The sequence below is a fragment of the Pituophis catenifer genome, unplaced genomic scaffold (assembly GCF_029215685.1).
Source record: "Pituophis catenifer annectens isolate HBS135680 unplaced genomic scaffold, rPitCat1.0.hap2 SCAF_5, whole genome shotgun sequence".
In the NCBI taxonomy this organism is placed as follows: Eukaryota; Metazoa; Chordata; class Lepidosauria; order Squamata; family Colubridae; genus Pituophis; species Pituophis catenifer.
The window spans coordinates 60,391,137-60,415,691 of record NW_027256885.1 but is presented as its reverse complement, the minus strand read 5'-3'; the positions used below and the strand labels follow the sequence as shown (position 1 = coordinate 60,415,691).

Genomic DNA, 24,555 nt, shown 5'->3' with positions numbered 1-24,555 from the left:
CTTATCAACAGAGTGCATGGCCTGCCTGAAACCCTGAGCCAGCCTGTTTTGCAAATATTTACATGATAACAGATAAAACCTTGCAGAGAACAACAAGAAAACCTCCCCCAAAAAAGGAAACAAAAATTGAAGAAAAAAAACCCTCCTCTTTTTTTGTGTTTTTCTTTTTTCCCAAAACTATTCTTACAAAGTGTTCCTATGATATCAACAGGTGTTGGGCTGAAAAAAGAGGCCGGGCTAAACGAAAGAGGAAAAAAATAAACTCAATATATTCACATACAGGTTAAAATATACAGATCTCAGTGTGGAGATGGACTCGCACATTGTGTTGCACATGGGAAGCACTGTCAGATGGGCAATTTTCTGGTCTGCTTGCAAAGTGGGGTGGTTGTAAGCAGGTGGGGTTGTGCAACCACATTTTTGCACACCTCTGGTTCTGCCACACCAGCCTCCAAATTCAGCTTGGAAAGGAGATGGTTGTATGGCCTGATCTGTGGTTTGTGTATTCAGACCCACAACAGTGTGAACCCTGCACAGGAAAAGCAGAGACTCAAGGCCCTAAGAACATTTTATATATATATCCTGCGGTGGCTACTCCATGTCAGTGTCCTCCTTGGGTTTGTACACGGTGCCGAATTTCTGCATGTATTTCTTGATGTATTCCTTCGTTTTGTGTTTGACATTCTCGTTGCATTCCAGGTCTTCAGGTGTCTTGCAGTATTTGAGTTCCTTGTTCATCACGCCGTGGGTAAGCTGCAAGAGGAAGGGAAGGGAAAGAGAAGAGATTCATAGAATATTTGTAGTTGAGGGGTGAATTGTAGGGACCTTGGTGGCCTCTGAGCTTGGTGGTTTCCTTGCAGACGTTTCATGACCCAGCTAGGGAATTTCATCAGTGCTAGAAGGGAGTGGGATTTGAGGAGAGGAAGAGGAGGAGGAGGAGGAAGAAGAAGAAAAGGACTATGGGGTCCTTGGTGCTGATCTTGGTGGTTTTCTTGCAGACGTTTCATGAGCCAACTAGGTAACAACATCAGTGCTAGAAGGGAGGGTGGGTTTGTGGAGAGAAGGAAAAGGCTTCCTTCCGTCCTTCCTTCTCGTTCTCTCCTTTGTTTCTCTCCCACCTTCCTTTTTTATTTCAATTTCTATTATTTCTATAGCTATTTCTGTCCTTTCTTCTCCTTTTCTTTCTGTCCTTTCTTCTTTTTCTCCTTCTTTTCTATTATATTGCTTTTTCTCCTCCCTTCCTCCCCATTTCAATTTCTATTATTTCTATTGTTACCTCTCCCTTCCTCCCTCTCTCCCTCCCTCTTTTCAGGCTCACCAAATGACTAAAAATAAATCAAAATCCAGCCTCAAGCAACTATTCTTCAGATCAGTCTGTCTGCAGAGCCTTGGTTCCCTTTCATGCTAGGGATTATCTTAATTAAGTCCTCCTAATTTTGCCAGAAGACCTCAAGTCGCCCTCTGAGCATAGTGGGGCAGATGCATCTTCCTGGCAGCCAAGCCACTGAGATGAGTCTCTAAGCTTCTGCTTGGAGGCTCATTACAACAAGAGGCGTCTACAAACCTCAGAAGGAAGAAAAGAAAGGAGAAGAAAAGAAAGAGAAAGAGAAAGAAAGCAAGAGAGAGAGAGAGAGGAAGGAAGAATAAGGTAGGAAAGAAAGAAAGAAAGAAAGAAAGAAAGAAAGAAAGAAAGAAAGAAAGAAAGAAAGAAAGAAAGAAAGAAAGAAAAGAAAGAAAGAAAGAAACCAAACCAAACCTCAGCTTGCAAATTTCACCCCCTTTGTCAAGTTGCCATCGATGTCACATCACATGGGGACCATCAGGCCTGCTTGTCTGCAGAGGCTTTGAACCTCACTTCTGACCCTGAGCACTTTTAGGACAGTCGTACAGTTTAACCAATGCATGAATGGAAGGCAGCTCACCTTGCGTGCGAGATGCTTGAAGTCTTCTGTTGTGGTGATCCGCCCCACTTTGCAATCGGGTTTGCGATAAGGGTTCAGGCATTGCACAATAAACTGAGACATCTGGCGGGGAAAACAGAAGAGACAATAGGAAATCTCGGATCTTAAAAAATAGACTCTCCTGAAGGGACAGGACAGGCGAACTACAGGGAGTCCTCAACTTATGACCACAATTCAGTCCAACATTTCCATTGCTAGGTGAGACAATTGTTAAGCGAGTTTTGCCCCAATTTACCACCTTGCTTGTCAGAGTTGTAAAGGGAATCACTGCAGTTGTTAAGTTAGCAACATGGTTATTAAGTAAATCTGGCTTCCTGCTTGTCAGGTCACAAAAGGGGATCACATGACCCTGGGACACTGCAAGTGTCATAAATACGAGTCAGCTGCCAAGCATCCAAATTTTGATCACGTGACCATGGGGATAGTGCAGTGGTCATAAGTGTGAAAAATGGTCCTAAGTCACCTTTTTCATTAAACAAGATTATAAATCAAGGACTACCTGTAAGTAACTTTGAATGAAGTTGTAACTTACGAGTCTGACATGGGATGCTGCAATGGTTATAATTGTGAAAAAGGGTCCTAAGTCACCTTTTTCAGTGCCGTTGTAACTTTGAACGGTCACTAAATGAACTGTTGTAAGTCGAGGACCACTTGTAAAACCTCACACTAACATGAGTGTCAGGTTCATTTGCATAGCTTTAACTTTGCACGCCATCCAGAGTCAATCATGAGAGGAACAGCTATAGAAACATGGTGAATAGAAGGGGTGTGGCCAGGGCCAGTGGCGATACAGCAAATTCCGGGGGCTCCTGGAAAATGCTGATATCTCAGCTGCTTTAAGGGATCCTCAGGATCATAGCTGTTCTGGAGGAACAGTGAAGAATGAAGGCACAGGCAGGCATGAACAGAGAAGCCACAAATTCTCTGTAGTGTCTGCATCAGCCCTCGACCTAGCAGCATGGGAAGGCAGCCATTAGGAGCTGCCAAAAGCCAGGCAGTCACATGCAAGAAGATAAAGGAAAAAGAAGAAGGCGATTATCTGGGTAAGACGGTGGTCTTGTAAACAAGATTCCTCTGTATATTTAACTCCTGAATTATTTTTTTTATTGAAAAGTTTTATGATACAAACATTTTCTCCCCCCCCCCACCCTTCCACCCTCACCCCTCCCACCCCCCTTACCCACCCATCCACCCTTTCCCCCTCCCCCTTCCCCCCACCCCCCTCCCTAGACTTCCCAGAACAAGCACAGGGTATAGCATTCACAAACATATAACTAAAATATGCTAACGATTTGTTGACTTCAAATTCTCCCCAGGTCTTTAACTCCTTATAACTCAAAACACTATAAACATAAACTAAAAAGTTAAGAATGTTTCATTCATAAGCTATATGAAACGTCTTAGTCTGATACTTGTTTTGAATATAGTCAATCCATCTTTTCCATTCCGATATATATCTTTCGTTTGAGTGGTCTCTGAGATATGATGAAATTTTTGCCATCTCTGCCAGATGCGCAACTTTTAATGTCCATTCTTCAATAGTAGGTGGATCTTCCTTCTTCCAATACTGTGCCACCAGTAACCTGGTTGCTGTTATTAAATTTAAAGCCAACTTAGTCTCTATTACAGTACAATCCGTAACTATTCCCAACAAAAAAACCTGTGCTGTAAATTTAATCTTTTTCTTTAAAATATTTTGAATAATCCACCATAATATCCATAATATCCAAAATATCCAAAAAGCCTTAAAAAGCCTTAATTTTTTACATGTCCACCATATATGAAAATACGTAGCATCTTCACACTCACATCGCCAACATTTAGGTTGTAAATTTGGATACATACAGGCTAGTTTTTTTGGATCTAAATGCCATCTATAAAACATTTTATAAAAGTTCTCTCTTAAATTTTGGGCTTGTGTAAATCTTACATTTCTAACCCATATCGTTTCCCATGTTTCCATCATTATTGGTTCTCCTATATTTTGTGCCCACTTTATCATACAGTCCTTGACTAGCTCTGTTTCTGAATCTATTTCCACTAATACATTATACAACCTTTTTATATGCATTTGACCATCCTGTTGCAAAATACCAATTTTTTGATCTTCTCTCCATCTGGCCTGCAGCTGTCCATATTGAAACCAAGTTCTAATTATTCCTTCTTCTCTTAATTGTTCCATAGATTTTAATTGTAATCTCACTCCTTCTTTATAGAGAAGTTCCTTGTATGTAATCCTATCTTGTTTCTGCTCCACATTTATATTCTCTATCGCGTGTCTGGGTACTGTCCATATTGGTAACTTATCATTTAATTTGTATTGATACTTTTTCCAGACACGCAATAAAGCATTCCTGAATATATGACTTTTAAAAGTCTTGTCTACTTTCTTGTCATACAATAAATAAGCATGCCAGCCGTAGACCAGACCATATCCTTCAATATTTAATATCCTTTCCTCCGTTAAATTTATCCAGTCAGTAATTGCTGAGAGGGCAGCAGCTTCGTAATACAATCTTAAATTGGGCATTTTAAGACCTCCTCTTTCTCGTGTATCTTGCATTATCTTTTGATTTACTCGTGGTTTCTTCCCTGCCCAAACAAACTTATTTATGCCCTTCTGCCATTCCTTCAAGTTTTCATCTTTTTTAAGTATAGGTATCATTTGAAAAAGAAATAAAAACCTTGGTAAGACATTCATTTTTACTGCAGCTATCCTTCCCAGCAAAGACAGTTGTAATTTTCTCCAGTTTTCCATCTCTTTCTGTATTTTTTGCCTCAACGGTTCATAATTATGCTGATATAGTTTCATATTTGTAGTCATAATATAGACCCCTAAATATTTAACCTTCTTTACTATCTCAAATCCTGTTACCCTTTCTATCTCTTCTCTTTGGCTTCTAGTCATATTTTTAGCTATTATCTTTGTTTTGGCTGTATTTATTTTAAAACCAGATACTTGTCCAAATGGATTAATTATATCCATCAAGGCTGTAATCGATTGTGCTGGTTGGGCTAGGGTAACAACCAGGTCATCCGCAAATGCTCTTAGCTTATACTCATGCTGTCTAATTTTAATTCCCTTTATTGTATCTGTCCCACGTATTTTACTCAGTAAAATTTCCAGCATCAAAATAAACAATAATGGAGACAAGGGACAACCTTGCCTTGTTCCTTTTTCTATATTAAAAATATCTGTTAAACCACCATTAATTATTATTTGCGCTGTTTGTTTCTTTTTTTTTAATTTTAAAAACAAACTTTATTCGTATTTAAAAAAACATTTAAAACAAATATAAGAAAAACAAACAAGTTTCTCTTAATCAAAAACACAGATTACATATACGTATACAGTACATATACAGTACTCAACTTCATCTATTGACTACTTTCTATTATTATATATACATATATACATACGCACAGTGACTTATTTCCTTTTGTATCTCTCTGACAGTGCAGTTGTTTATTTATATTGATTTCTTCTGAATTTCATCTTTATCCATTCCCCCTCCTCTGATTTATCCACTGGTACCAGCTATTCCATATTTTGAAGTATTTTGAGTCTTCCTTATCCTGTAACTCTAGAGTTAGTTTGTCCATCTCTGCGCATATATAGATTTTTTGTATTAATTCCTGATCAGTTGGCAAGCGATCTATTTTCCAAAGTTGTGCTAACGCTAATCTAGCCGCCATTATAATGTGGAGTATTAAGTATTTTATATCCTTTCTAATATTCTTATTAATCATGCCTAATAAAAAGACTTCGGGTTTTAATTCAATTTCGTAATTTGTTATTTCTAATATCCATGTTTTTATTTTGTTCCAATCTCTCTTAATTTCTGGGCAAAGCCACCAAGCATGGTAAAAAGTTCCCTGTGTTTTTTTACATTTCCAACAGGCCGGATTTACATTCGGATACATTTTTGCTAACCTTGCGGGTGCCAGATACCATCGGTACCACATCTTATAGTGATTTTCTTTATAGGCCACCGATTTCGTCATGCTATAATTGTTTTCCCATGCTCTTTCCCAATCTTCCAATTGTATGCTATGCCCAATGTTCCTCGCCCACGCTATCATCTGCCCTTTGACCAATTCTTCTGCTAAATCGTATTCAAGTAAATATTTATAAATTTTTGAAATCAATTTCCCTTCTTTAGACTCTAGTAGTTTGTCCAATCGATTTTGTTTTAAGTCTATTCCTCCCTCCTCTTGGTCCTTTCTGTATTTTACCTTTATTTGCGAATAGGGCCACCAGTCTATTACTATTCCTTGTTCTTTGAGCTCTTCCCTAGTTTTCAATTTCCCCTGAACATCTACTATTTCTCTATATCTTAAGATCTTTTGTTTTGTTAATATGTTGGGGTGAGTTATTGCTTCTATGGTTGATAGCCAGCCGGGAATTTTCATATAGTTTGTGTTTGATTTGTTGCCATGTGTTAATTAAAGACTTCCTAATAGTGTGGTTATTAAAATGTTTATATATTTTGCTTCCTGAGCTCCATATAAAAGCATGCCATCCCTTCATTAGGTCATGCCCTTCCAGGTTTAACAGTCTTTGATTATCCAAGGTTATCCATTCTTTAATCCATAATAAGCTTGCAGCCTTGTAATATTTTTCCCATGCCGGGAACCCAAATCCGCCTCTAATTTTGTCGTCTTGTAATATATTTAATTTTATTCTTGTTTTTTTCCCTTCCCACACAAATTTTTTAGTTATTTTGTCCAAATTATCAAAAAAATTCTTATCTAATTTTATTGGAATTGTTTGGAATAAATAAAGGAGTCTTGGAAGTATGTTTGATTTTATCACTGCTATTTTCCCCAGTAAAGACAATTTTAATTTCCCCCATTTTTCTAAATCCTCCTTTATTTTCTGGACTAAGGGGTCATAATTATCTTCTTTTATTGTTGCCGTTCTAGCCGTCAAATTTATCCCTAAATATTTTACTTTTTTAACTGCCTGCAGTCCAGATTCTTTTACTAATTTCTCTACTTGTTTTGTTGTCATATTTTTTGTTATCATTTTCGTCTTTTCTTTATTAATTTTTAGACCTGCTACCTTTCCAAATTTTTCAATCTCTTTTATTAATTTTGGGGTTGTTTCTATTGGGTCTTCTATGAAGAAAACAAGGTCGTCCGTGAAAGCTTGGACCTTGTAATCCTCTCTCTTAATTTTTAATCCTTGAATTTCTTTATTTGCTCTAATTCTAATTAACAAGTTTTCCAAAGTTAAAATAAAAAGTAGGGGAGACAGCGGACATCCCTGCCTTACTCCTTTATTTATTCCAAAGAATTTTGTTGGATCCCCATTCACCAAGACACATGCTTTTTGATTCTGATATATTGATGTTATCATTTTAATAAATCTCTCTCCAATGTTCATACTTTTGATTTGCTGCTTCATAAATTGCCAGTTTACTTGGTCAAACGCTTTTTGTGCATCCAGAAAGATCAGTGCTACCTGTCTCTCTGGATGCACCTCGTAATATTCTAAAACATCCATTGCCATTCTTAAATTATTTTTTATCTGTCTTGTGGGCAAAAAACCATTTTGATCCTGGTGTATTTTGTTTTGTAGTAATATTTTCATCCTATTGGCAATTATACTCATGAAGACTTTATAATCGGTATTCAATAAAGAAATCGGCCTATAGTTTTTTATTAATGTGGTATCTGCCCCCTCTTTAGGTATTAGGGAAATATATGCTTCTTTCCACGTATTTGGTAGCTTTGCCTCCATTAGAGCTTCATTGTATATTTCTAATAGTATTCCATTTAATGATTCTCCAAATGTTTTCTAGAACTCTGTTGGTAGACCGTCTGTCCCCGGAGTTTTATTTTTTTGTCTCTTCAACGCTTCTTTTAGCTCCCCTATCGTAATCTCCTTATCTAATAATTCTTTTTCTTCCTCTGTTAGTGTTTGCAATCCCTCCCCTTTTAAATAATGTTCAATTTCCTCCTCTGTTACTATATCCTTTTCATACAGTTTTTGGTAGTATTGGACTATTATGTCCTTTTTTTCCTCTAAGGCCTGTTGGATCCTGCCCTCATTGTCTCTTAACTTCTGAATTATTCTGTTTTTTCTTTCCTTCCTCAGCCTATACGCCAGCCACCTCCCTGGTTTGTTTGCGTGTTTAAAATAATTTTGCCTTATATATTTCAAGGTTATTGCATATTTCCCTTGCTCTAATATATTTAAATTATGTTTTGCTGTTAACCAATTTAACCTTATTTTTTCATCCCCCGGGTTTCTTTGCAATTTACATTCCCAATTTTGAATTTCTCCTTGTAATTTGTTATATTCTTTCTCTCTTTCTTTTCTCCGTTTTGCATTGTAAGCTATTGTGAGGCCCCTTACATATGCCTTGGTTGTGTCCCATAAGTTTTGTAGAGAGGTGTGTTGTTTTGTATTTTCCTTATAGAACCATTCTAACTCCTTTTCCATGTATTTCTTATATTCTTTTTCTTGTAATAACTGTATATTCATAGTCCATCTATTGTTCTTTCTCTGCTGCCCTTTCCAGTTCATCATTATTGGGTTGTGATCAGCCCAGTTATTTGATAAAATATCTACCTCTTCTATTTCCATCATTAACATCTTGGTTACCCAAGCCATATCCAACCTAGACCAGGACTTATGCGGATTCGAATAATATGTAATTTTTTTTGTTTCGGGGTTAAGACATCTCCAGCTATCTACCATATTTAACTCTTCCACCATATCTGTAAAGGTTCTAGGTAATATGTTTTTCTTATTTTTATTTTGCTGACCACATTCGTAATCTTTTCTTACATCTAGAATAGCATTGAAGTCTCCAATCAGACATACATTTTCCATTTTTTGCTCTATAATTTTCTCATGCACTTTTTTATAGAATTCTACTTGTTGACTGTTTGGAGCATATATTACTACCAATAATATCTTTTTAAACTCAAATTTTAGCTCTATCATAACTATCCTACGTTCTGTATCCACATAACTTATATTGCTGTCTATTCCTTCCTTAATATATACCACTACTCCTCTTTTTTTTTTCCTCTGCCAATGATGAATATTCTTTACCTAATTTTTTGTATTGTATATATTTTATGTCCTGTTTTCTTATATGTACCTCCTGGAGGCACACAATATCTGATTTTTGTTTCAAATTTTTTTTGTAAATTTGGTGTCGTTTGGATGGTGAGTTGAGTCCATTAACATTTACAGATAAAATTTTTAAAGTCCGTTCCATTTCTTACTGACTTTTCTGTTGTTTCTTCTTTGTTTCTTCCTGTTCCTTTTTTTTGCCTCTTGTTTGCACTCCTTCTTCTTCCTGAATCTCTCCTTCGTCTACTTTCCCTCTTTGTTGTGGGCTTCTTTCCCGTTCTCTTCTCTGTTTTCCTTTGATGTTCCGTCCTTCTTCTTCTTCATTGCCACTTGTTGTCTCAACGCCCATCATTTGGTCGTATAATTCCCTTGCTTTACTCTGCAAGTCCACCTTAATTTTCTTTCCCTGCCACGTTACCAACATTCCTTCCAGAGTTGTCCATCTAAAGGGTATATATCTTTTGTTTAGTAACGTGGCCAGAAACCAATAGTCTTTTCGCAAGTCTCTTATTCTTTTAGGTATTTGCTTTAGGGTGATTATTTCTTTGTTTCTGTAATACATTGGTTCGTCCTTTGTTATCTTGTATACGATGTCCCTCACCTTCCTTCTTACAAATCTTATATGTACCTCCCGGGGGAGTTTGTTTTGTCGGGCATAATTAGTGTGAACTCGATAGACTTCATCTAATTCATTAATTATTTCGTCTTTTTCCCTTTGGAGTGCCTCTGCTATCATCTCAGCCATTACCATCGTCAGATCTTCCTCCCGGTCTTCCGCTACATTCTGGAAACACAGATAAAATGCCGCTTTTTCCATTTCTAATTGGGCCACGGTGTTCTCAAGTTCCTTATTTAATCCTGTCATTTTTGTATCCAGTGCTTCTAGTTTTTCTTCCGTCAATTCGGTTTTTTGTTCTATTTCTTTTATCCTTTGTCATTTTTTTGAATGATTTCTTGTATTAAATCCATTTTCCCATCAATCTTTTGAATATCGTTCTTGACTTCTCTCTTTACCTCATCCATGTCTTTTCTAGATTGCTCATGATTTCTAGTCATGCATTCTTGCATTTTGGCCATAGTTTCCTGAATTGTTATGAGCGTGGCCTGCATTGTTGGCATATTAGGTGTGCTGGGTTGCTTATCTGATGCAAACATTCCCTCCAAAGTTTTCTGTGTCACTGGGGAAGCCGATGTTCCTGCTAAGATTGATGTTGTTTTCTTGGCTGTCTTCAACGTGGTTGTGGTGGTGCTGGTCATTTCTTTCAAGATCCTATATTGTTCCCCCAATATTTTATCAACTTTCTCCCAAATCACCATCCAAATTCTATATAATTCCTTTCTTTCTTTTCCTTTCTTTTTTTTTCCTTATAAAAGTTCGATTCAATAACCTTTCAATCACTAGATCTCCTTTCTTTAAATAAATTCCTTTAAATAATTAATTATCTCAATGTAATATTCTGTTGAAAATGTAGTAAAGATATAAATTTAACTACAAATATAGATATAAATATATATAAATATATAGCTTATATAATTAAAGACTAAACAGTTGATCAATTCTTAATATCTAATAGTTTGTTTTTTTTTTAATTTGATTTATATGGCGCCCTTCTCCGGAGACTCAGGGCGGCTTACAATGCGTTAAGCAATAGCCTTCATTCTTTTGTATATTTTATACAAAGTCAGCTTATTGCCCCCACAAACTGGGTCCTCATTTCACCTACCTTAGAAAGGATGGAAGGCTGAGTCAACCTTGAGCCTTGGAGAGATTCGAACCAGCAGAAATTGCAGGCAGCTGTGTTAATAACAGGGTGCACTAAACCCTTGTACTATCAAGGCTCTTATAGTTGGTTATTCAGTAATCAGTAACTATCCTACTTATTGTATAAAATCAAAAAAGGTCATAAAAATCAAGAAAAAGACAATATTCTAATAATATATAATAATTAATTAGTTAATAATAATATAATATCCTAATAATTACTTTTAAATCTCTATGTATATTATAAATATTTTTCTAAGTTGTTAAATACTTACTAATAAATGAATAAATAGATAAATATCACTATATTTCTTAATTAATTCCAATAAATAACAATAATAATTCATCTATGTCTAAATAAAAAAGGTAAATAGGAGCAGTGTTTTTTCAATGTTCTTATAAGCCTTTTTCGCTATATTTTCAGCGAAGGAAAAAAAACACAAGTTCTTTTACTACTGTTGGAGTCCTTTCCAGTTTCAATATGGCGATCTCTAATCTGCACAGTCACTGTATGCAATCCTTACTTTGCCAAACTTCCTCTCTCCTTCCGTTTGAGCAGCTAGAAAAGAGGGTACAAAGGATGTCCGTTCTTCCTTTAATTTCCACTGTTTAAGTCTATTTCTCCTCACCTTCGTTTTCCCTGTTTTGATGTTTTTTAGTCTTTCTTCACTGCTTTGTATTCCAACCCTTCCTTTTTGCTCGCCTTTTCAGTTGCTGCCCATTTACGCTCTGAGTTCTTCCTTCCTCACGCTGCCCCTCCGGAAAAAAATTTCTCCTCGGTTTTGTGCCAAAGTAGATAATCCAAATTAATTCCGCTTTCTGCTCCGCCTCAGCGATTCTGCACTGTACTCACTCCTTTGCGCCCGATGATCTCAATCGGCTCGTCGGGTCTCCGGGCTGGCTGTGCTCACTGCGCCAGCCGGCTTCTTCCCAAGCCTGGATTGAGGGATCTTCTCAGTACGGCGGGAGATCGCACCTCTCCTCGCCTCCCCCAAAGCTTCCCCTCTTTATTTCCGATCTCTCCGGGACCGGTCTCCGCCAGAAAAAGGCACCAAAGCTCAGAAAATCGACAACAGAGAGAGAGCGCTTCTCTCCTGTGCCGCCACGACTTTACGTCACCGCCGGAAGTCTCGCGCTGTTTGTTTCTGATATATTGCCTTAATAGATTGTATAAAATATTCTCCAAATTGCATCCTTTCTGTTAATTTCAATAAAAAATGCCAATTCAATCTATTGAAGGCTTTCTCAGCATCCAAAAATACTAGCACTGCGGGGACCTGGTTGTTCCTCCCCAAATACTCTAGTAAGTTAACAATTTGCCTTACATTGCTTTTCATTTGTCTACCATTTATAAAACCAGTTTGATCATGATGAATCATTTGCTGCATAACTGTCATTAATCTATTTGCTAATATTTTAGCAAAAATCTTGTAATCTGTATTTAAAAGTGAAATTGGCCTATAGGTTTTTGGATCTGTATGATCTTGACCCTCTTTTGGGATCAAAGAGATAAAAGCTGTCTTCCAAGTTGGAGGTACCTCTCCTCCCTGTTGTATATTGTTAAATAATTCCTTCAGTGGTTCCACCATTTCCTCCTGTAAACTTTTATAATAAACAGCTGTCAAACCATCCGTTCCAGGAGCTTTACCCACTTTCAACTGCTTAATTGCAAACAGAATTTCCTCGGAAGTTATCAATTGATTTAAACTATCCCTCTGCTCTTTTGAAGTCGTATAAATATTCTCTTTCTGCAAATATCTATCTATATCTATGTCTTGAATTTTATCACCAGTATACAGCCTTGAGTAGAACTCTAAAAAAGATTTTTTAATCAATTCTTGCTCATAAACCTCTTTACCCTTGTATTTTATTTTCTCTATAGTCCTTGATTTCTGCTTTTTCCTTAACAAATATGTTAACCACCTGCCAGGTTTATTAGCATTACAAAAAGTATTGTGTTTAGCATATTTTAAGTTAGTTGCCACTTGATCTGCTATTAACATATTAAATTGACCTTTCAGTAAATTAATTGCCTCTTTAATTTTCTTATCTGTTGGATTAACCATCAAAGCTCTTTCTTGTTTTTTAATCTCTTCTTCTAATTCCTTTCTTCCCCCCCTGTTTCTTTCTATATTTAATAATCAAATATATCAAAATACCTCGCATGTATGCTTTACTTGCATCCCACACCATTTCCATAGATGTACCCTTTTGCATATTCATAACAAAAAATTCTTTCATAAATTTTTTACACTCTTTTACATTTTCTTCATATCTAAACAAATTATCATTTAACCTCCAGGACCTCCTAAGCCCCTTTCCATACTCCAGTTCCATCCAGACTGGACTATGGTCTGTCAATGTTCTTGAACAAATCTTCGTACGCTTCACCCTGGAAAAGAGGTCATTAGTAATTAGTATAAAATCAATCCTTGAAAAGGATTGATGTCTATCCGAAAAAAAAAAAATCTTTTTCTTCTGGGTTTCTTTCACGCCAAATATCCCTCAACTCCCAGTTGTCCATCATCTCCAAAAACTATTTGGGCAATCTTGCTCTTGTTAAAACACTCATGCCCTCGTTACTTCCCGCCTCGACTACTGCAACGCTCTCTACATGGGGCTCCCCTTGAGGAGCACTCGGAGGCTCCAACTGGTGCAGAATGCGGCCGCGCGGGTACTTATGGGGGCGACATGGCGCTCCCACGTGACACCTCTCCTGCGCGAGCTGCATTGGCTTCCGGTGGTCTTCCGAGTGCGCTTCAAGGTGTTGGTTCTCATCTTCAAAGCGCTCCATGGCTTAGGACCCAGCTATTTACGAGACCACCTTCTGCCTCCGATAACCTCCCACCGGCCAACACGCTCCCACAGAGAGGGTCTCCTCAGGGTGCCGTCTGTCAGGCAATGTCGGCTGGCGACCCCCCGGGGAAGAGCCTTCTCTGTGGGGGCACCCGCCCTCTGGAATGAGCTACCCCCAGGGATACGACTAATCCCGGACCTCCGGACCTTCCGCCGGGCCCTGAAAACTTTTTTATTTCAGCAAGCCGGGCTGGGTTAAAAATTTTTAATTGGGTGAATTTTATGGGTAACGGGGTTTTAAATTGGAGAAGCCTAAGATAATTTAATTTTGTTTTAATGTATTTTAATATTCGTATTGTGTGTTTTTAATTCTGGCTGTTCACCGCCCCGAGTCCTTCAGGAGAGGGGGCGGTATAAAAATTTAATAAATAAATAAATAAATAAATAAATAAATTTTGCTTAGGTCCCTTCTTGTCCTTTTTAACATCTAAAACACCATTCCAATCACCCAGTAGGATACAAGTTTTGTATCTCCATTGTGTCAACTTTGAGTGTAAAAGATTATAAAACTTTTCCTGTTGTTGATTCGGGGCATATACTCCAATTAAAAGTAATTTTTCTCCTTTTATTAAAAGTTCAATCGCTAAAAATCTTCCTTGATCATCTGCTTCAATTAATTTGGAAATTAAGTCTCTTTTCAAATATATAACTATACCGTTTTTCTTCTCTGGTGCTGCCACTACATAATGTCTTCCTAATCTTGTGTTTGTTAAATATTTTTGATCTTGTATCCTAATATGAGTCTCTTGTAAACAAATTACATCATTTTTAAATTGTTTAAGATAATGAAATATTTTCCTCCTCTTCTGTGGAGAATTCAAACCATTGACATTCCATGTTAGAAATCTAGTTCCCATCTTTGGCCCTCTCAAGCATTTGGAGCATTCACTGATGATCTTGCCTCATTTGGCTTTTAGGTCTGGCTCCTCCCACTGCTTCTGTTTTTGTAGTTCCTTGAGTTGCCATCTGAAGTTGTTGCAGTCTTAATTCTTCCTTGCGTTTAGCTGTTGCTGCTCTGGTCTATCTTTGATCCTTTAGTTCTTCTGATATATTAATTAAGTCCAAATCTTGAACAGCAATCTGAATTTGTGGCAAATCTTCTTGACTGGTCGAAGCTCCCCCCTGAACTATTGTCATCAGCTCTTCTCTCTCTCCTTCCATTACTTCTTCCTTTCTTTTAACTTCTGGTGATTTTGGTGGTCCAGCCTTTAACACATTGGCATAAAAATCTCTTGCTTTCCATACTGTATTAAGCCGATATCTCTCACCCGAATAATTCACCACTAGGCCGGCTGGCACTTCCCATCTATACTGTATTTGGCGTTTTCTCAGTTCATCCACCAGAAAAGCATACTCCCTTCTAGCTCTCAACATTTTGGGGGGGATTTCTTTCATTGTCATCACCTCCTGGCCTTCCACCTGAAGCTTATTTTTAAAGGTAGCCTGTAAAATTTCATTGCGTAGTCTCCTTGTGGTAAAATATGTTACAATGTCTCTTGGTAAAGGTTTCTGTCTGGCCACCCACGAATTGACACGATATATCTTGTCAATCTGCCAGCCTAACTCCACTTTCTGCTCCCCCAACATCTGTGCCAATGCCTCTGACATCATCTCTTTCAAATTCTCTTGTTTGTTCTCCTTCACCCCTCTTATTCTTACAGCAAATTCCATATCTCTGTATTGAATCATTGTTACATCAGCTTCAGCTCTTTCAATTTTATTCTGAGTCTCTCCTAATTTGTAATCCAAAATTTCTGTAGATTGCTTAATTTCTTCAACTTTATCATCCAAAATTTCAATGTGACCTGCCAAACCTTTAAATGCCAATATTATATCTTCCTTAATTTCCTGATTCTGAACTGCAATCTCATCTGAAACAGACTGTATTTTTTCATTAGTTTCATTAATTTTTTGATTAATCACAGTAGCAATTTTATCCTGTGTAGCTTTTAGGGCTTCTTGTATCATTTCAAACGTTAAAATCTGTGGATCTGTTGGGGGAACAGAGGCTTGCATTCTAGAAGTGTGGGCTGGAGAGCTTCCAGCACTCCCAGTTCCTTTAATAGGAACAGTCTTTACAGGTTTTGAGGCCATTTTTCAGTTTAAGTTAATTTTTGTATTTTAATCAGAAGCCAAAAAGAAGAGTTCAACAAAGTCAAGGTGTCAAGTTTCCGAAAGATGCCCTAATTAATTCATGAGCCATGATCCAAACTTCAAAGGAAATATAGTGATTTATTTGGAGCACCATTCCGGCAATACTCGGATGCAGTCAGGACTGACCCCATGTAGATTTATGTTCCCCTATGACCCTGTTTCTCCCCTCCCCCCTGGCCATGTCATAAATCACATTCTCCAATTAACCACTTTGGCTAGCTGTGAAACCTAACACCCTCCTTCTGATTGCGATCAGAAAAATGTATGGAATTCACTTCAGTTCTCCCTCCCTCCTGCTCATGGCAACTTGAAAGCTTTGCAAGTTGACATTCGGCTCCCCTCACTTCCCGAGGGCAACCTGCACAAAGCAAAACAATTTGAGTACAGATGTAGAGTTTAGGGATGTGACCCCCCACCCGGCTTGTTTGGATTTTCTGCATGAAATTTGGCTATAAGGCGATCAGCCTGGATGTTTTGACTCTTTACCCAAGATGCCTCTGATAAGGGGTAACCCTTCCACTTGATTAAATATTGGAGTTGCCTCCTGTGCCACCTCACATTGAGGATTTGCTGCACCTCATAATGGGTTTGGCCCCCTATGACCACGGGGCCTGGGGGCTCACGGGGTAGTGGCCTCAGGGTCGATCCGACCACAGGTTTTAAGAGGCTACTATGGAATACCGGGTGTATCTTCCCTAGCAATCGGGGCAACTTCAATTGCACTGTGACTGGGTTGATTATCTTTACTATGGGGAATGGTCCTATAAATTTTGGTCCCAATTTCTTGCTAGGAAGTTTTAACCTCAAATATTTTGTGGAGAGGTAAACTTTCTCCCCCAATTGAAAAGGCCTTTGGGGAACTCGGTGTTTGTCTGCCTGTTTCTTATAGGTTTGTGCTGCCTTAGCTAGCACTTTCTTGACATTCTCCCAGGTTGCTTTCAGTGTCGCCATCCAATCGGTCAAGCTGACTGAGGAGGGAGGCTCCCTTGGGTACTCAGGCATTGGGACAAAGTCCATGCCGCTCACTATCTTAAACGGGGTTAGCCCCGTGCTACTGTGAACAGCATTATTATACGCAACCTCAGCGAAAGACAGGAGGTCCGCCCAATTGGACTGCTGATAGTTCACGTAGCACCTCAGGTACTGCTCTATCATGGCATTCAGTCTCTCCGCCCCCCCATTGGTGCTCGGGTGAAACGCTGAGCTGAGGCCTTGGGATGACCCTATGGACCGTAGGAATTCTCTCCAGAATTTTGCTGTGAACTGGACACCTCGATCGGAGATGATTCTTCTGGGTACTCCATGCAGGCGGTAGATGTGTTTTAGGAACAGTTTGGACAACTGGCGGGCTGAGGGTAGCCCACTGCAGGGTATGAAATGTGCCTGTTTGGAGAATAAGTCTATTACAGTCCAGATCACTGTGTTTCCACCACTCCTCGGTAGTTCTACTATAAAGTCCATTGCAATCTCCTCCCATGGCCTTGTCGGTTCAGCTACTGGCTGCAGCAGCCCGGGAGGTCTTCCCGGTCGTTTTTTCATCGTGGCACAGATGGTACAACTTTTCACATAACTGTCTACGTCTTTTCTCATGTGGGGCCACCAAAACTGTTTTTGTACTAAGTGCAGAGTCTTTAGGAAGCCAAAATGTCCCGCTGGTTTAATGTCGTGGCTTCTCTTGAGGATCAGGGTGCGTAGAGTCTCTGGGACATAGAGTTTTGTTCCCTTCCATGCTAGGTCATCCCTTTTTGTTAAGAGATGTTGGTTGTCTCAGAACCAGGGGTCCGCCGATGTTTCAGTTTTGAGTCTTGTCGTTAAGTCACTTGCGGGTTGGCCTTGCTGGTCGCGACGTTGCCGTCTGGTGATTACTTGACCTACTCCTTGGGCAGAGGGGATGATGGCATTCACTACCTGCTCCCGCTCGCTGTTGTATTGAGGCATTCGGGAGAGGGCATCGGCCAGAAAGTTTTTCCCCCCTGGGATGTGTTTCAGCTCGAAGTTGAAACGATTGAAGTATTGGACCCACCGTACTTGCCTGGGCAACAACTTCTGTGGGGTCCTGAGGGCCTCCAGATTCTTATGGTCAGTCCAAACTTCGAACGGTTTCTGGCCTCCTTCTAGCAGGTGTCGCCAGGTCAACAGCGCCGCCCATCGTCTTTCTGTGTCGGTGAGTTTGCGGGATGTGTAGGCACAAGGTTGTAGATTCCCTTGGCTATTCTTTTGGAGTAGCACGGCCCCCAGTGCCACATCGCTGGCATCTGCTTGGATGATGAAGGGTTGTTCGGGGTCAGGATGCTTTAAGACTGGTTCTTTTGCAAACATTTCTTTTAGTGTTTCGAATGCTTGTTGGCAGGTCAGGTCCCACTGTAGAGGTTGTCCTGGGTGGGGTTTTGTTGCTGGACTCCCTGTTTTTAGGAGGTCCGTCAGAGGTTTAGCAATTCTTGCAAAAGAGGGAATGAATTGTCTGTAGAAGTTTGCGAACCCCAGGAAGCTTTGCAGTTGTCTGCGGGTGCAAGGGGGTTGCCATTTTAGGACTGATTGTACTTTGGCTGGGTCCATTTCTATCCCCTCGTTTGACACTCGGTAGCCTAAGTAGTCTAGCCGTGACTGGTGGAACTCGCATTTTGATAGCTTGACATATAGGTTCGCCCCCAGCAGTTTTTCCAGCACTTGGCGGACGAGGGGTATGTGTTCGTCTATGGTTTCTGTGTAAATGAGAATGTCATCTAGGTAGACGAGGACCCCCTTATAGAGGTGCTCATGCAGAACCTCATTTATCAATTGCATGAACACCGCCGGGGCTCCCTGCAGTCCAAATGGCATCACTTTAAATTGGAAACTCCCTAGGGGGCAGTTGAATGCTGTTTTCCACTCATCTCCTTCCCTGATGCGTATCCGGTAGTAGGCTTCGCGGAGGTCTAGTTTGGTGAAAACTTTCCCTTTGGCCAGGTGGGCTAGCATGTCTTTCGTGAGGGGAAGGGGATCTAAGTTGTGTACGCAGACAGTGTACGCAGACAGTGTCACGCCTCGACTGGAGACTTAGTGGCCGCCTGGGATAGGGCGGCCGCTGGAGCTCTGGATCGAGTCGTGCCTTTGCGGCCTCTGACCCGGCGCCGATCTCACCTGGCTCCTTGGTTTACCGAGGAGCTGAGGGAGATGAAGCGCCGGAAAAGACGCCTAGAGAGTAGTTGGAGGGCCAGTCGCACTGAATCTGACCGGACACTGGTAAGATCTCATATTAAGAATTACCTAGTGGCGATAAAAGCAGCGAAATGTACTCATCTTGCTGCTCTTATTGCGTCATCAGATAACCGCCCGGCCGCCCTGTTTAGGGTGACCCGCTCCCTGCTCCACCAGGAAGCGAGGGAGGACCCCTTGGAGGGAAGAGCCGAGGACTTTGTTCAGTATCTGTATGACAAAATCACTCAGATTCGGGAAGATCTGGACTCCGACTGGGTAGATCCAGTGGGGATGACGGAGGCCGGTCCTGAGAATGTTATCTGGGATGAGTTTGACTCTGTGACCCCTGAGGACGTGGACAGGATTCTGGGTAGACTGAATGCGACCACATGTTTGTTGGACCCGTGCCCCTCCTGGTTAGTGCTGGCTTCCCGGGAGGTGACGCGAGGCTGGCTCCAGGGGATTATAAATGCTTCATTGAGTGAGGGTGTCTTTCCCGCCGCCTTGAAAGAGGCGGTGGTGAGACCTCTCCTCAAGAAGCCTTCCCTGGATCCGGCAATATTGGCTAATTATCGTCCAGTCTCCAACCTTCGCTTTGTTGTGAAGGTTGTTGAGAGTGTGGTGGCACGACAGTTTCCCCGGTACCTGGATGAAACGACGTATCTAGATCCATTCCAGTCGGGCTTCAGGCCTGGGTAAAGCACGGAAACGGCATTGGTCGCGTTGGTGGATGATCTCTGGAGGGCTCGGGACAGAGGTTGTTCCTCTGTCCTGGTCCTATTAGATCTCTCAGCGGCTTTTGATACCATCGACCATGGTATCATGCTGCACCGGTTGGAAGAGTTGGGGGTGGGAGGCACCGTACTACGGTGGTTCTCCTCCTTTCTCTCCGACCAGTCGCAGTCTGTGTTGACAGGGGGGCAGAGGTCGACCCCGAGGCCCCTTATATGTGGGGTGCCACAAGGAACGGTCCTCTCGCCCCTTTTGTTCAACATTTATGTGAAGCCGCTGGGTGAGATCATCCGTGGTTTTGGGGTGGAGTACCATCAGTACGCTGACGACACCCAGCTGTACATCTCCACCCCAGACCACCCCAACGATGCCCTTGAAGTGATGTCCCGGTGCCTGGAGGCCGTACGGATCTGGATGGGGAGAAACAGGCTCAGACTCAACCCATCCAAGACCGAGTGGCTGTGGTTTCCGACGTCCCGATATAGTCAGCTGGTGCCATCGCTGACTATTGGGGGCGAAGCATTGGCCCCCACGGAGAGGGCTCGCAACTTGGGTGTCCTCCTGGATTCACGGCTGTCTTTAGAAGAGCACTTGACGGCCGTGACCGGGAGGATTTTTCATCAGGTTCGCCTGATCCGCCAGTTGCGTCCCTTTCTGGATCGGGACTCGTTACGCACGGTCACTCATGCCCTCGTCACCTCCCGTCTGGACTACTGTAATGCTCTCTACATGGGGCTCCCCTTGAGGAGCACTCGGAGGCTCCAACTGGCGCCGAGTGCAGCCGCGCGGGTGGTGATGGGAGCGACGTGGCGCTCCCATGTAACGCCCCTCCTGCGCGAGCTGCACTGGCTCCCGGTGGTCTTCCGAGTGCGCTTCAAGGTTTTGGTTATCACCTTTAGAGCGCTCCATGGCTTAGGACCTGGTTATCTACGGGACCGCCTGCTACCACCAATAGCCTCCCACCGACCAGTACGCTCCCATAGAGAGGGGCTCCTCCGGGTGCCGTCGGCCAAACAATGTCGACTGGCGGCCCCCAGGGGGAGAGCCTTCTCTGTGGGGGCACCTACTATCTGGAACGAGCTCCCCCCCGAGATACGGAGGATTCCGGATCTGCGTACCTTCCGTCACACGCTTAAGACGTTCCTATTCCAGCAAGCCGGCCTGACCTAAACTTCTCCGCTTTTAAATGGGAATTTTAAATTTGGTTTTAAATTATTGGGGTTTTAAATATGGTTCAGCCAAATTTATTTAATTTGTTTTATCTCTATTTTAAATTTTGTACTTTCATGTTTTATTTTTATGGCTGTTCACCGCCCTGAGTCCTTCGGGAGTAGGGCGGTATACAAATTCAATAAAAAGATAAAAAAGATAAAGATAACTCTAAAATCAACCACCAGACGCATAGAGCTGTCTTTCTTCTCTTTGAAGAGGACTGGCGCCGCGACCCGTGGTTTGGCTGTCTCAATGAAACCCATTTGGTTGTTCTTGTTTATGTAGTTCCGCATTTCTTGCATTTCACGGGGCGTCATGGCATACAATTTGGGTTTAGGTAGTTTCGCCCCAGGGATGATTTCGATGGCGCAATCTGCCTCGTGGTGGGGAGGCAGGACATTGCACTCGGCCTCGCTGAATACTTCTGCAAGGTCCTGATATTCCTTTGGGATCTGTTCGGTCTCTGGGGTTTTGTCGGATGTGGCTGCCAGTTGTTCTGGTGTGCTCTTTTGGAGGGTTCCCTGCATGGGCAGTATTTCTGCTTGCTTGTGCGGGAGGGGTTGGGGCCCCTTTGCTATTCTCAGTCTGCGGGTACCCCCTTGCCACCAGATGGTCGGTCCCCACTTGTCTAGCCACGAGAGTCCCAGTATGACTAGGTCTGTCATTTTGGGGGCTATTATGAATTGAATTACTTCCCAGTGATCCTCTAGCTCTAGCCTCACTGGTTCAGTCAGGTGAGTGGCATAGGCTCCCCCCATTAGGGACCCATCAACCTGTTCGAACCAGATTGGGTGGGTCAGTCTTTTTGCTCTGATCCCCAGTTTCAGGACTGTGGTTAGGTTGATCAAGCATCTAGTGCAGCCTGAGTCTATCAGGGCTTGAAAGGCCCCCTGGGTCCCTGTTTTTGGGGCTGTGAGGCGTATTGGGAAAACGAAAGGGTGGACTGGTTCCCTCACCATTGGGTCGTTTTCACCCTCGTCCTCGCTATCATAGGATTCTGGCAACTGGTCATCGTTGCCTGGTGTTCCCCCCCCTTCGGCTGGGTGGGAAGGGACCTCTTCAGCCCAGAGGGCCCTCCGGGACCTGTTGGTGGCTCATTTGGGGCCTTGTTCCAGCTGTGCCCTGGGTGGTGGCTCTGGTCTAGGCCTTGGGGCTGGGGTCGTGCACACAGATACCATGTGGCCCTTCCCCCCCACATCTGTAGCACTTCAGCAGGCTTCGAGGGAGGGCTGGTTTCAGGTCGGGTTTCTCCCTGTCTTTCGTGTCTGGTTGCTTTTGTGTCTGGTTGCTTTCGTGTCTGGAGGGGGGAGTTCCCCTCGTGGATATATGCCCACCAGGCTTCCGTGCATTTCATCAGCCGAGGGCTCAGGGCAGGGGCGGGGGGGGTGGCGGTTATTATAAAGGAAGGTCTGGATCCAAGGGAGACCACTGTTCCACAGATAGCCGGATGTGAGTCCCTCTTTGTAAAGTGGGGTCGTGGAGTACAGATGGGCTTGTTGGTCACGTACCTGGCTCCCTGCCACGTGGCAACGGCCCTGCCCGAGCTGCTTAACGTTATAGCTGAGGTGGCGGTGGACACCCCCAGACTTGTTATTATGGGGGATTTCAACCTGCCATCTATCGGTGAAACGTCTGAGATGGCTCGAGAGTTCATGGCTTCCATGACGGCCATGGACCTTACTCAGGTAATTCATGGCCCCACTCACACAGGGGGACACACTCTGGACTTAGTTTTTGTCTCTGGTCAGTGGTTGAGTGGCCTTGATATAGGGGATATAGCCATCAAACCCTTGTCATGGTCTGACCACTCGCTCCTTCGACTGGACTTTCTAACCGCTGCACCCCGCCGCAGGGAGGCGGAACCGACCAGGTGGTTCCGCCCCAGGCGCCTGATGGACCCTGATAGGTTCCAGATGGAGCTTGGGCCATTTCCTGAGACTCTGGCTCATGACTCGGCTGAAGACCTGGTGGCCGCCTGGGATAGTGCGGCTGCCGGGGCCTTGGACCGTGTCGTGCCTTTGCGGCCTCTGACCCGGCACCGAACTCACCTAGCTCCTTGGTTCTCCGAGGAGCTTAGGGAGATGAAGCGCCGGAAAAGACGCCTGGAGAGTAGTTGGAGGACCAGCCGCTCCGAATCCGACCGAACACTGGTGAGGTCTCATATTAAGACCTACCTAGTGGCGATAAAAGCGGCGAAATCTAGCTATTTTGCCGCTCTTATCGCGTCATCAGATAATCGCCCGGCCGCCCTGTTTAGGGTGACCCGCTCCCTCCTCCATCTGGAAGTGCGGGATGACCCCTTGCAGGGCCGAGCTGAGGACTTTGTGCAGTATCTGTATGACAAAATCGCTCAGATTCGGGAAGGGCTGGCCTCTGACTGGGTATGTCCGGACGGGATGACTGAGACAGGTCTTGAGAGTGTTATCTGGGGGGAGTTCGATCCTGTGGCTCCCGAGGACATGGACAGGGTCCTGGGACGGCTGAACGCAACCACATGTTTATTGGACCCGTGCCCCTCCTGGTTGGTACTGGCTTCCCGGGAGGTGACACGAGGCTGGCTCCAGAAGATTGTTAACGCTTCTTTGAGTGAGGGGGTCCTGCCGGCCGCTTTGAAAGAAGCGGTTGTGAGGCCCCTCCTCAAGAAGCCCTCTCTGGATCCGGCTGTTTTGGCTAACTATCGTCCAGTCTCCAACCTTCGCTTTGTTGCGAAGGTTGTTGAGAGTGTGGTGGCGCAACAGCTTCCCCGGTACCTGGTTGAAGCTGTCTATCTAGACCCGCTCCAGTCCGGCTTCCGGCCTGGGCACAGCACGGAAACGGCATTGGTCACGTTGGTGGATGATCTCTGGAGGGCTCGGGATAGGGGTTGCTCCTCTATCCTGGTCCTGTTAGACCTCTCAGCGGCTTTTGATACCATCGACCATGGTATCATGTTGCACCGGTTGGCGGGGTTGGGGGTGGGGGGCACCGTTCTACGGTGGTTCTCCTCCTACCTCTCTGACCGGTCGCAATCTGTGTTGACAGGGGGGCAGCGGTCGACCCCGAGGCACCTTGCTTGTGGGGTGCCACAAGGGTCGGTCCTCTCGCCCCTTCTGTTCAACATTTATGTAAAGCCGCTGGGTGAGATCATCCGTGGCTTCGGGGTGGAGTTCCATCAGTACACTGATGACACCCAGCTGTACATCTCCACCCCGGACCACCCCAACGATGCCCTTGAAGTGATGTCCCAGTGCCTGGAGGCCGTGCGGGCCTGGATGGGGAGAAACAGGCTCCGACTCAACCCCTCCAAGACCGAGTGGCTGTGGCTTCCGGCGTCCCGATATAGCCAGCTGACGCCATCGCTGGCTATTGGGGGCGAATCACTCGCCCCCACGGAGAGGGCTCGTAACTTGGGCGTCCTCCTGGATGCACGGCTGTCGTTAGAAGATCATTTGACGGCCGTGGCCAGGGGAGCTTTTTATCAGGTCCGCCTGATACGCCAGTTGCGCCCCTTTCTAGATCGGGACTCCCTACGCACAGTCACTCAGGCACTCGTCACTTCCCGCCTGGACTACTGCAACACTCTCTACATGGGGCTCCCCCTGGGGTGCACCCGGAGGCTCCAGCTGGTC

The 24,555-nt window shown here is 43.2% G+C and overlaps 1 protein-coding gene across 1 annotated transcript in view; it reads right to left on the bottom strand.

The window, feature by feature from the left end:
* Window positions 1-277: 277 nt before the first annotated feature.
* The window catches only part of SETD2 (SET domain containing 2, histone lysine methyltransferase), a 179,355-nt gene continuing 155,077 nt past the window's right edge, over window positions 278-24,555 (bottom strand). Inside the window, exons 18-19 of the mRNA XM_070944397.1 lie at window positions 1,923-2,024; window positions 278-753 (exon numbers count right to left, since the gene is read on the bottom strand). Of these exons, the coding sequence (XP_070800498.1) occupies window positions 592-753; window positions 1,923-2,024 (264 nt within the window). The 3' untranslated portion in view covers window positions 278-591. The remainder of the gene's footprint in view (window positions 754-1,922; window positions 2,025-24,555) is intronic.